The sequence below is a fragment of the Pteronotus mesoamericanus genome, unplaced genomic scaffold (genome assembly GCF_021234165.1).
Source record: "Pteronotus mesoamericanus isolate MK-2021 breed Mesoamerican mustached bat unplaced genomic scaffold, CSHL_Meso_final scaffold_21, whole genome shotgun sequence".
In the NCBI taxonomy this organism is placed as follows: Eukaryota; Metazoa; Chordata; class Mammalia; order Chiroptera; family Mormoopidae; genus Pteronotus; species Pteronotus mesoamericanus.
This window is the reverse complement of record NW_026555310.1, coordinates 22631565-22645208: the sequence shown is the minus strand read 5'-3', so window position 1 is coordinate 22645208 and position 13644 is coordinate 22631565. Positions and strand designations below refer to the sequence as shown.

General features: G+C 35.1%; 1 protein-coding gene across 1 annotated transcript in view; it reads left to right on the top strand.

Annotated features, from left to right (window-relative positions):
• The window catches only part of PDE3A (phosphodiesterase 3A), a 278997-nt gene that overhangs the window by 217255 nt on the left and 48098 nt on the right, over positions 1-13644 (top strand). Inside the window, exons 3-4 of the mRNA XM_054591375.1 lie at positions 8140-8397; positions 10326-10480. Of these exons, the coding sequence (XP_054447350.1) occupies positions 8140-8397; positions 10326-10480 (413 nt within the window). The remainder of the gene's footprint in view (positions 1-8139; positions 8398-10325; positions 10481-13644) is intronic.

The window sequence follows — 13644 nt, the reverse complement described above, 5'->3', positions numbered from 1 at the left end:
GTATCTTATAAAAATGGAGAAAAGTGACAACTGAGATGTTTACTTAGGGGAACTATTGCTAATGCAGTCATCGTTTCATTTTAACAGTGATCCTGAGAGAGAGGCACATTTTTTTGTTTGTTTTTTATTTTTATTGACAATTTAAAATTTTTTATTACTTTCTACCAGTAGACTTATGTAGGTTTGTTTTTTTTCTTACTTTGTTTTTTTCTTCTGTGAAAAAAGAAACTATCCTCTGCCCATTAATGAAGGAGAGCACTCATTCAAAAAGATGTTCAGACAATTAGAGTTCCTTAAAGAGGCAGAATACTGCCATCTGTTGTTCACTGATATTGTTCTTAGGCTAAGCAAATAAAAACCTCAAGTTCAATAGCAACTCTTAAAATTTAACAAACAAAAGACCGTCAAAATTCATTAACTTAGGAGTCCATACTTATTTCATAAATTTTTCATTTTTCCTATAATGTGTATAAACTCATGCTCAATCAGAAAATCCAGTTTCTTCTACTAATACAAAAAAATAATGCTTTTTATGTGCATAGCAATTTATACTAAACCAAGCCTCCCCACCTCACTTGCATGAGCAGTCCCATGAGCAGTTCATTTCCTGAATCCCTCATGTCTTTGCCAGCCACCTCATCATTTCTAATTTGAAGAAACAGAGAAAACCAGCCTAGAAATCAAAGCAGCTATCTTCTCAGATATATGAGTGTTTACTAAAGTATGCGATCTAGTAAGTGTGTTTTATTTCTTAAATAATAAGACAGTATTCTGAGGTAATTATTATTTTTGAGGCTATTAGGTGAATTTGCTAGTGTCTGGAAGATACTTAGAAAACAAACAGAGGGACAGTTTTAACAATGTTTGGATTATTGGCAGATAGATTATAGGAAAACATCTAAAGACGCAAAGCCATGTACAGCATCCCATTTGGTGATATGGAGTGCTCTTTGAACATCAAAATAGAAGAAAGTAAAGAACTGGTAACTGCTGGACTTTGTTGTGTCTCACATCTCAGTGGGGCCAGCACCAGAGGTGGTGTTGGATAGCGGTTCGATGAAGGGCCCTATATGTTTTTCTCCTACTGTACATACATGTTATCTTAAGGGGAAAATCCAAATGTAAACTCATAGTCCCTGCCAGAAAATTAAAATAAGCAAACATCTGCTTCCTTAGGATGGCATTTAGCCAAGGTTCAGCCTACAATGAGTTACTGCAAAATTTTCACATGATTTCATTTTTTAAAAATTTCCCAACCAACTTCAAGTCTAAAGTTATAAATGGGTCCTATGAAAGTATAAACACATATGCAATTCTGCTGGCTCTGAGGTCAAAACCAGTAATACTCCAAAGATCATTTATCGAATCCAGCTCATCTTCTAAATGAACTTAGTACATTAAAGACCAAGATACTACTCTTCCTAATATCACAGACAGCCTCCCAGAGAAAGATTTAGAGGATGTGGGGTTGTGGCAAACAACTTTAAACACAAAGGATGAGACAGCTTGCAAAACCCCATCAGGCACCTTTTCCCAGCACGGAGGACCAAAGTTGGGTAAGAAAAGTCCCAGCGACTCTTCCCTTTCATGTGTCATCCCATACACTGTTTATTCCTCTCTTAGCCCAAACTCCCTTTTCACCCTGAGAATGTTCTTCCCATGCTGTTTGCCTCCCAGGGTGCCTCTGAGGATGACTAAATAGAAACAAAGAGTGTTAAAAAAAAAAAAAAAAAAGACTTCCAACAATGGAGCAGAGATGCCGGCTTTTAGAATTCCTTTCACATACTGTGTTATGAATCACACCAGTGCAATCAACCATATTAAGTGAATCCAGGACTTTTGTACAATTACTTTCTAAGAGCCTAAATTTAATCTCAGAAGAATTATGACTATATGGGAGTTAGGGCATACAATCTTAGGGATTTTGTTTACCTAGAATAAGGAGTGAAAGTGTGCATGTTTTTGTTTTTGTTGTTGTTTTTGGTATAGAAATCGTACCTCTTTGCTGCCTTCATTTATAAAGAAACTACTAGCCCAGTATAAGTAGGAGACACACAAACATGCATAACATGCATCTCTTTGTATACACAATTTATTCAGTGCAAAAATAATGATGATGATGACGTTGACGGTAATAATGGCATTGGTGATATATAATTATTTATCAAACATTCTGTCGGCTAAGCACTCTCCTAAGGTCTTAATGTGCCTGGTCTCACTTAATCATCAATAATACTACACAGTATGTATTATTATTATACATCTTTATAAAGACGAGAAACAAGAGCTAAGAAGATAGATGACTTCACCAAAATGCCAAATTTCACATTTGAAATATGACCACAGGAAGTCTGACTCTAAGTCCTGTGCTCTTAAGTCCCCATGTACTACCTCATAAAAATTTGATATTAATGATTGAATAAAAATTTCACTCATATCCTAGGTCTTTATAATTTTGAACTCCAACTTCTCACATATACAACCTTCCAAATTATGGACATGATGAAAATACTCACTCGTACCTTTTTTGCACCCTGTGTGCTAATTCATATACCAAGCAGGACCAGTAGTTGGTCTGTTAATGTAAGAAACTTTTAAAGCAGAGAATCATAAAAATGAAATTTTCTGTACCTCTAGAAATATATTTTAACTTAATATATGTAAATATGCAGGTTTTCATACATTTTTTGATGAAAAGCCAAGACTTTGACTATATGTCCACTCTACTGATTGAGGTTTCAAACCGTCTTTCCTACGTGCACCAAACCCACAATTAATTGTATATGACTGCCAGTGTCAGGTTGGCTGTTTTTTGTTTGTTTTTTACAGTGGAAATGACTTAGGCATTTGGAAGCATTCTGAGTTGAAAATCTTTCAGATTTGTTATCATTTTCTTTTTGAATCTTTATAATTGTATCTCTCCTACTTAATTTAACAGAAATCGATGTTAAGTCCAAGAAAATCAGTTATTTTTGGTTTGATATATAAAACTGCACTTTCCTCCACTGTTTATCAGACTTAAATTCCAGGTTTTCTATTTAAAGGTGGCAATCCAAATTTGGTTGTCATTTAAACAAGTGTCTGGGGAATTATACTTGCATTTTCTTAAATGTTAAATATAAATATTTCTATTATAAGGAGAGCCTGCAAAGTAAAATGTTTTATATGCTTGGTTACTTTATTTTTTTTTTTTTTAAGGAAAAGATTTGTTTGATCATCTGCTCCATAAAAAGACTCAACTGTGGTTTTATGCTTAGTATAGTTCATTACTGCACTCAAAGATGATTTCAGGCTGTTAGCTTAAGACTTTCCTTTAAAGTAACCTTCAAATAAACTTTACTTTGAGTATTTATTACCACTATCTAAGATTTCACAAGTTAAATGAAATATTTCAGAGTATTATTGGTAGACTTAGAAATTTAGGCAATATCATTGGAAGTTGAATGGGTATGGACTGCCTTCTGTGACTCTCCATTGTTTCATTTGCATCATATGTGAAAAAATTCTGCCACCAACCAAAGCCTCTCTCCTCTGAAATTCCTTAATGGTGACTCCCTAAACGTGCCTGCATGTTTGTTACTTACCTGCTGTTTATTGAAATAGCAGCCAGTCTGTCTTTCAGTCTTTCAGCATTTTATGGGTGGTTAGTCTTAGCAACTGTGTGGCAACCAAATCTGATGGCTGATTTTAGATTTCACACTTCATTGAAGCCTCTAGTTATTTGAGCCAAAGAATGGTAATAACTTCTTGTGTGTGACACAACTTCTGACTGTTACACAATTCTGTTCTTGAATCAAAAAACCAATAAAGCAAAGACCTGACTTAGTTATAGTAGGGAGAATTTTTCAACAGTAGAAGTGTTTGCTTTGGTTTCTTAGCCAAGTCCAATATGAAGAAATGCTTCTTTTTAGCTTGAATAATGATTTTATTTTTACTTGAAGACCTTTGCTTTCACAAAATTCATAGCATAAGTAAATTCAAATATGTAATGTGCTTATTTTCTAAATTTTTATGTTGACATTGACTTACGATGAGTTCTTAGTTCTGTTTCTGTTTCAAAGTTCGTTTAAAATTTTAAATATTTTGAGTATATAAGAAATATATCTATTACCTTAAAAAGGGAATGTGTTATTAAAAAAGACATAAAATTAGAGAATTATAAAAAGACTTGTTCTCTCACCAATAATTTATTTAAAACATAAATCTATTTGTCAGTGAACATGATGTATATTTTTTCATATTTGTAAGTTTTAAATACTAAGAATATTTTGAAATAATTTCTGTAATTATTAATTTTTAGAGCATAAACTGCTAATTTCCTTGTCAGAAAAACTGAAAATTTATGCCCTGGAAACACAGTTTGACTTAAATTTTTGTTTTTATTTTTTTAGGGAAAGTGTGCAGTCATTGTTAGTTTAACTTTATTAGAACAACATGGGTAGCAATAAATATTACTCTTTCAGAAGATCACACTGAGTTTTTCAGAAACATAATAATTAGAGATGCACTTGAAAATACATGTTTCTACAAGGGAATGTTAACCTAGTACAGTTGCATTTCTCATGGACATATTTTGAAGTTAACAATATAGGTACATAAGTGAAATATAATTATATATCCTAAAACTGTTACTATTACATTAAATTTTGACACCAGTTTATAGTATGTATATAAGAGTACCTACAGAGAAAAACGTGGCCCAATTATTAAATAAAGCATTAAGTAAGTACAGATATATTTAAGAACAGGAAATGAAAGATCAGTATTTATTTTGGTATACTAGTTCAGCACTTAAGCTGTAGGATCAGAGTATTTGTGTCTGCATCCCAGCATTTCAATGTTCTAGCTCTCTGATTCTGATTTTGCCAAGTTATTTTTATACTAATAAGAACAAAGATTAAGAAATACAAAAAGATACTAAACATTACTCATCATTGTAGAAATGCAAATTAAAACTACAATCAGATATCACCTCACACTTTTCAGAATGGCTATCATGAATAAATCAACAATCAACAAGGGTTGGTGAGGATGTGGAGAAAAGGGAACCCTGGTGCACTGTTGGTGAGAATGCAGATTAGTGCAGCCACTGTGGAAAACAGTATGGAGGTTCTTCAAAAAATTAAAAATGGAACTACCTTGTGACCCAGTGATTCTACCTTTGGGTATAGAGTCAAAGGAACCCAAAACACAAATTTGAAAGAGTATATGCACCCCTATGTTCATTGTAGTGTTATTTACAATAGCCAAGCTATGGAAGCAACCCAAGAGCCCATCAATAGATGAGTGGATAAAAAAAATGGTAGTACATAATATAACGGAAAATTACTTGGCCATCTTAAAGAACAAAGTCTTACCATTTGCGACAGCATGCATGGACCTAGAAGGTATTATGCTAAGTGAAATAAGTCAGTCAGAGAAAGACAAATACCACATGATTTCACTTACATGTGGAATCTAAAGAACAGTATAAATGAAAAAACAAAAATAAAACAGAAACAGACTCACATACAGAGAACAAACTGATGGTTGCCAGAGGGGAGGGTTCTGGGGGAACTGGGTGAAAAACATGAAAAGATTGAGAAGTACAGATCAGTAGTTTCAAAATAGTCACAGGGGTGTAAAGTACAGCTTAGAAAATACAGTCAATGATATTGCCAGTTGGGTACTAGAAATATCAGGGCAACACTTTGTAAAATATATGATTCTCTAACCACTCTGCTACATACCTGAACTAATACAAAATTATATTGAATGTAAACTGTGATTTAAAAATTTAAATATTTTTATTCTAGAGGTATAAGACATAATTATTCTATATGATACCTTTATAGAAAAATTTACCTATTCCTAATAGTTATTACAAGATTGGGTATCTTTATGGGTATTTTCATAATTAATATATTTTCTGATTATAAATAATAATACATATTCACTTTTTATGACAGACATTCCCCCCACTGAACAATATTATATGACTATTTTGCCAAGTAATTATTTATATATCTACTGACATCTTTTAAACAAGTACATACTGTTTTATAATGTAGTTATAATGGAATTTTCTTTTTTACATTTACTCTCTTGATATGCATTTATGGCTACAATCTTTGGTTATTGTTATCAGAGCACTGTTGTACCCTTTGTGTCTTTGTCCTTATATTTTTAAATATTTGTAATTTTTCTTTAGACTAGATATCTGTGTTATTTTACTGGATTGTAGGACATGTACATTTAAACAACAAATAGACCCAGCAAAACATTTTTTAAAAACTGTTGAATTGTTTTTTATTTACTGCTCATTCCCCCAAACTATTACTAATACTTGGTGCTATCAATCTTTTATTATTATACCATTTTGATAAAAACAAAAACATTTGCTTAATTTGCATTGTAAGTATTGGAAGGCAAGTAGCTTCTTAATATATTTGATTATTTACATTATATTTGAATTGTCTGTTCCTTTTATCCAAGTTGGTCATTTATTGATTTTTGTAGATCTTCATCTCAATATGTTTTGTCTTCTTTGTGTGGCAAACATTTTCTCACAGAATAGCCTTTACCTTTGCTTGTGGTCTACTTTCTCATGCAGAAGTTTATATATTTATTTAGGTATATAAAATGCTTCCTTGACAGTTTATGAAATCATATTATTTTTTAGCATTCAAAGATTATAAATTAATCTCATATATTTTCTTTTATTAAATTTATAATTTCACACATTTAGATTTTTAATCTTTTGTGTTTATTTTATTTTTTTAAAGTTGTCTTCTTTCATTCTTGTTATTTTTTTGTTTTGTTTTTTAAATTTTTTTATTGTTGATCAGTTACAATTGTCCCCTTTTCTCCCCCATTACTCTCCCCTGCTCTACCCATCCCCCACCTCCCACTTTCAGTCCTCCCCACTGTTGTCTTTGTCCATGGGTCCTTTATACATGTTCCTTGTCCCTTCCCCTTCTTTCCCCCATTTGTTGTGAGAGAATGGCTAAACGTTTTTTCCAAATGCATAGCCAACCTATTAACCTCTTATTGAAAAGCTCCATAATTATTGTTCTAATTATTATTTATACCATTATCATTATTGAGCACTTACAATTTCCAGTACAATATTAAGTGATTTACATGTATTATCCCTTTTAATTCTTATAATTATTTTCTGAGGTTGGTACTATTACTATATCCATTTTACAAATGAAGAAACCACAGCACAGAGAGCCTAGTAACTTGCCAAAGATCATGAAGCTAGAAAGTTTCGGGATCAGGATTTAAATGTAAGCACCCTAGTTCCGGAACCTGCACCCCAATCACTAACTGCATTGTGCAGTTCGAAGCTATGTGGATTCATCTTGCCTCATAGCATGGGAGCACTCCAACATTAAGGGTGCTCTGCATGCTGTCTTTACCTTCACCTTCCCTCTTTGCCAGGGCTCTGTCCACGCTCTCCCTTGCTCTCATGCCTTTCTGCCTGTACTCTGGCCTCACCAGCAGAGTGAGGAATATTCCTGTCCTCTGTTTTGGGGGGCTGTTCATTACTTCAGCAAATAATGGGTGAAGACTCTCAGTCTAATAGGCAGTCTGGTAGAATATGACAGATGTGTCACAGAATTCCAGAACTAAAATTCCGATTCTTACCAACCTCAAAAAGAGGGACACTTTGTGAATTTGACACAAATTAAGTTGCTTTTTGTGCATATCTCTAATAGTAGTTGAATAATTACACAAACTAGGATAAAATATTACTAAAATTAAAGTTGTGTAGTATATCAATGTTATTTTCAAAATGAAATTTTTAGATAATATACATTAAAATGTTGAGCTCTTCATAAATTGATACAAATTTTTTTTCAAATTCTCTGTAATTTCTTGCCCTTTAAAAACATATGTTTACCTTCTTAATATCTTTAAATATATCCTTACCCCTCTCCAAATTCTAGCATTAAAAAAAAAAAGTGCCATGAACACAAACACGGTGAAGGTATGGCAAATTTTGACAAAATTTGAAACAGAAATGTGATTTGAACATTACTCTTCTGCAATCCTAAAGAATCACCTCAGCCATTTTGCAAAAAAGCCCAATTTCTTTGTGCCTTCAGATTCAGGCCCTTTCCTACCTGACTGTCCCTTTGTTTGGTGTCTCAGTCTTCAGGAACCAGTATCACCGTGGATATTGCCGTGATGGGCGAGGCCCATGGCCTCATCACCGACCTCCTGGCAGACCCTTCTCTGCCCCCTAACGTGTGCACATCCTTGCGGGCAGTGAGCAACCTGCTCGGTACCCAGCTCACCTTCCATGCCATTCACAAGCCCAGAGTGAATCCTGTCGTTTCCTTCAGTGAAAACTATACCTGTTCTGATTCTGAAGAAGGCTCTGAAAAAGACAAGTTGGCTATTCCCAAGGTAGGTATTAATGACACACTAGTGGAAAGCTTTAACCATTTCTTTTCCCTTCTAGATCTCTTTCTTTGTACTTCAAACTTATGCTGATTTATATCAATGACTCATGTAATCATGGTGAAGAAAGTAATAAAATTTTAAACATAAAGACTTCTGTCCTTATACTTGACAGCTTTCTATAAATTAAAATTTTACAATTTTACATTACCTTTTTTACTCAGACTTTCAAGAACTTTTTCACTTTCGTATGCCAGACCCTGTTGTATGGGATGAGGTTATGGCAGCAAAAAAAAAAAAGAAGAAGAAGAAGAAGAAGAAGAAGAAAACAGTCTCTTCCCATCCTAGGATAGTTTCTCCTTAAAATTCATAGCGTTCTGAAACACGAGGTCTTCTCACTCTTAGTATGGTGCCCTTCATAGTATCCTAATGGCTTTCCCAAACCCAGCAAGATCGGAACTCAGACAGTTTTAGTTGATTTTGGATTAAAGTAAAAAAAATGGTCTTTGTGTTTTGTATAATATTTTTATATGTAAGATATAAGAAGTTTACAGAAGTAATCTATGGGGAATAGATCCTGCACCCCGTTTAGACCTTGCATTAGTGGAAAAGAAGTTATATTAAAGGCTAAAAAAAAATCAGAATTTCAGTGGTCCCTGGTATGTCCTGCACAGTTATCTATTTGGGCAACAAGAAGCCAATTACTTGAGGTGGTGATGAATCAGTAATATCAGAGCTCTTGCTGTTGTGAGTCTCTTCATCAGAGTGTTCTTCACACAACTTTGTCAATTCAGTGATTACATAGTTTCCTTCCAACATCTACTTCTCTGAAAAGGGCATGGCTCTGCATGACATGGCCATAAAGAAATGGAAATGGAGAGAGATTAACTGATTCCTTTGGCTCTCAAAATTGGTATGAAGTCAGTGACAAATTTATAGGCAATAATCCTGGTATTTACAGTGCATGACCTTTTCTCTTGCCATTGAATTACCTTCTAAGATAGAAATTCAGATCTTTAGGAGGTACTGAAAACTATTTAGTATCAAAGGTATATACTTTACTTCTCAGAAATTTTTACCATCTTCAGAAGAGGAGACAGCATCTCTGTAAACTATGCTTACATGATTGGTCTCCTAGGAGTAGCTAACCACAAATAAAAATAGGTTGAGATTTTACCTATAGTAACTGTTGCTGCAGTTGTAGTGGAATACCTTCACTTTAATTTTTAGATGGTACTTATCCTAGTGAGCTCAGAATCTTGCCTCGGTGCTGATGATGCCACATATCTCTTTTAGGATATGAAAGGTGAATGAATAATAGAGAGAAAGTTGCAGGTCAACCAGCAAAGTCTTCTATTCAGAGGAATTGGTACCGATGACATTACCCATATGCCTGAAGTCTAAGTGACATTAACCACAAGAGAAGTGGTGCACCTTGTGTTACATTCTTTTATTCTTATGTATTTTCATTTATAAGTCAAAAAATTAAAATTAAACCAATAAACACTTTGGTATAGAGACTGTTGTGCAAGATGATATAAATTAAGTCATGCCCCCGACAAGTGAATTTTGAGGAAAAACTTCTGCTCACAATAACTAATATAATATGTAATATTATAATAGGTATATGAATCCTATTGAACAAATATAACTATAAAATTATCCCAAAGGTTAATTGACTCTCATTCCAATAATCCCATATTTGTATAAACATTGAAATGAATATCCCAAAATGTTATTTTATAGTATTCATTGATGTTGACCAGAGTCTTTAATTGAATATCTGAGTACCCACATTTTAAGTAGGTGATATTCAACCAATATAGTTTAATAAATTTACTTCCAAGTAAAAACCCATTTTCTTCCATTATATTACATAGAAGTTAGTGACAGAAAATATGCTTGGTAATAAAATGAACACTCCTTCTTCCTAGCGCCTGAGAAGGAGTTTGCCCCCTGGTTTGTTGAGACGAGTTTCGTCGACTTGGACAACCACCACCTCAGCCACAGGTCTACCCACTTTGGAGCCTGCCCCAGTACGGAGGGATCGTAGCGCCAGCATCAAACTACATGAAGCACCTTCACCCAGGTTAGGCACTGCTCCCATTGTTTCGCATCTCTTAAGAGTTACTTACCAAAAGGGAATTATAAATCACAGGGGAAGGGAGGCTCAACCAATTACACTTGGTTGGAGGCCAGCTTTGAAAATGAAAAAGGTGTACGCATCGTTTAAATGCATGGCAACGTAGGGATTAACATCATATAATTAGGCTTACAGTGTGTTGCACAGTTTATAACAGAAATGGGGACAATGATGTGAGGTGATGCCTGCCTCCGGGACTTTTGATGGGAAGGGTTGAGCCCAGAATAAAGAAAGGTAGGTTAGATTTTACCTAAACTGAGATCCGTATTGAGATCCGTAAATCAAAGGTATCCAACCTGACATTTGCAAAAGACTAGGAGACTTCCCTCAGTCTGGCTCCCCTAGCACTATATGAAAGGCAGAGGATTAGATCAAAAAGTAAATCATCATCCTAACAGTCCCTAGTGTTAGCCAATCAGCTTGCCAATTTTGTTTATCTTTTCAAAGAACCAGCTCCTGATTTATTGATCCTTTGAATTGTTCTTTTAGTCTCCATGTCATTTAATTCTGCTCTGACCTTGATTATTTCCTTTCTTCTACCCTCGCTGGGATTTTTTTGTTGTTGTTCTTCTAGTTCTTGTAGATAAAGAGTCAGATTGTTTATTTGAAATGTTTCACTTTTTTAGGTACGGCTGTATTGTTATGAGCTTCCCTCTCAGGACTGCCTTCAACTGTGTCCCATGAGATTCGGGCTGTTGGGTGTTCATTTTCATTTGTTTCCAGAAAATTTTTGATTTCTTCCTTGATCTCACTGTTAACCCATTCATTATTTTATAGCATGTTATTCAGACTCCATGAATTTGAATGTTTTTGAGTTCTTTCCTTGGGGTGGGTTTCTAGTTTCAAGCCATTGTGATCCCAGAAGATGCTTGATATGATTTCAATATTCTTGAGTTTGTTGAGGCTTGGTTTGTGACCTACCATGTCGTTCATCTTTGGAAATGCTCCATGTGCATTTGAAAAGAATGTATATTTTGCTTCTTTGGGGTGAAATATTCTGTATATATGAATTAAGTCCATTTGCTCTAGAGTGTTGTTCAATGTCACAATATCCTTTTTGATTCTTTGCTTGCAAGTTCTATCCATTGTTGACAATGGTGTGTTAAAACCCCTACCATGAATGTGTCGCTTTCGATCTCTTTCTTGAAGTCCTCCAAGATTTTCCTTATATATTTTGGTGCTCCTATGTTGGGTGCATATATGTTTATAAAGGTGATATCTTCTTGATGAACTGTTTCCTTAAATATTATATAGTGTCCTCCTTTGTCTCCTTTTATGGCCTTTGTTTTGAAATCTATTTTGTCTGATGTAAGTACTGCTACCCCAATTTTTTTTTCAGGTACATTTGGTTGGAATATTTTTTCTATCCCTTCACTTTTATCCTGTGTAGATCTTCTGTCCTGGGGTGGTCTCTTGTAGACAGCATATGTGTGGGTAATGTTTTCTCATCCATTCAGCTGCCTTATGTCTTTGGATTGGAGCATTTAGTCCACTTATATTTAAGGTTATTAATAATAGGTATTTATTCATTGTCATTTTTCCCTCAGTTCTTATGTTGCTCTATGTTCTTTATCTTCTTAAAGCAGTCCCTTTAGCATCTCTTACAATGCTTGTCCGGAGGAGGAGATGTGTTCTTTTAGTTTTTTTTTGGTTTTGGTTTTTTGGGGGGTTTTTTTGGTCTGGGAAGCTCCTTATTTCACCCTCCATTTTAAATGAGAGTCTTGCTGGGCAGTGTAGTCTTGGCTGCAGGCCTTTGCTTTTCACTACTTGTAATATTTCTGCCATTTCCTTCTGGCTTGTAGTGTTTCTGTTGAGTAAATCGCTGATAGCCTTATTGGGGCTACCTTGTGTGTTTCTAGCTGTTTCTCCCTTACTGCCTTTAATATTCCCTCTTTGTCTTTAAATTTTGCCATTTTTATTATGATGTCTCTTGGAGTGGGCATCTTTGGATTCATCTTGATTGAGACCCTTGTGCCTCCTGCACTTGTGTGGCTTTTTTCTCTCAAGTTACAGAAGTTTTCTGTCATTTCTTTTCAAACAGGTTTTCTATGCCTTGCTCCTCTTCTCTTCCTCCTGGTATTCCTATGATATGAATATTATTACATTTCATGTTGTCCTGAAGATCCCTTAAACCCTTTTCATTCTTTCTGAGTCTCTTTTGTTTTGTTGCTCTCTGAGAATTTTTTTCTACCTTGTCCTCCAGCTCACTGATTCTATCCTCTGCTTCATCTAGCCTTCTTTTAATTCCTTAGAAACTATGTTCTTCGGTTCAGAAGTTGTATTCTTCATTTCCTTCTGGCTCTTACTGATAGTTTCTATGTCCTTCCTCATGCAGATGTAGTTTACAATAAGTTTCTTTTAGCTTCCCTTTAGTTCTTTGTAATTCTTACTGAGCTCATTGAGCTTCCTTATAACTATTATTTTGAACTCAATGTCTGATAGTTTACTTGCCTCTACTTCATTTAGCACCATTTCTGGGACTCCTTTCCTTTCAGTTGGGGGTTACTTCTTTTTCCCTTCCCTTTAGGGGAGACTCTTCTTGTTTCTTTCTGCTTCTTAGATTAATCTTCTTTCATTCTTTGTCTTTGTGGTGTGAACTACAGTAGGAAATCTATGTGATTCAGTGGTGCCATCTCCTTTATCTCCTGAACTTCATGCTTGTGGGATGCCCTTTATGCTGTTTATGTTGGCTCTCTGGTTGTAGTTGGGTATTGATTGTTGTTAGGTCATTCTTTGATGGGCCCTTCTCTCCAGCTGGCTGACTGAGAGTCCTTCCATCCACCATGTCTTGTATGCTGTTGTAGAGGTGCACTGTTTTTGTCTTTCTGGATCCACCTCTGGTGATGTCAGATGGTGTCCCAGTCTGGCCTTAGGCAGCCTGTTTGAGACTACCAGGGATCCACCCGCTGCGGCTTACTCATTCAGTTGTTAATCTCTTCACTCTGTAATCAGCAGTCAGGTTTAAGCACCACAGGGCAGGGAAGACTAATTCCTGGGGGTGGGACTGTTGCTTCCCCTCAGGCTGATGCCTCTTGGAGGAGAGTTGTCTGCCTGTGCACGATGGCTCCTGAAGTTTTAGGGATGACTTAGCACCAGGATCCTGGAAGCTG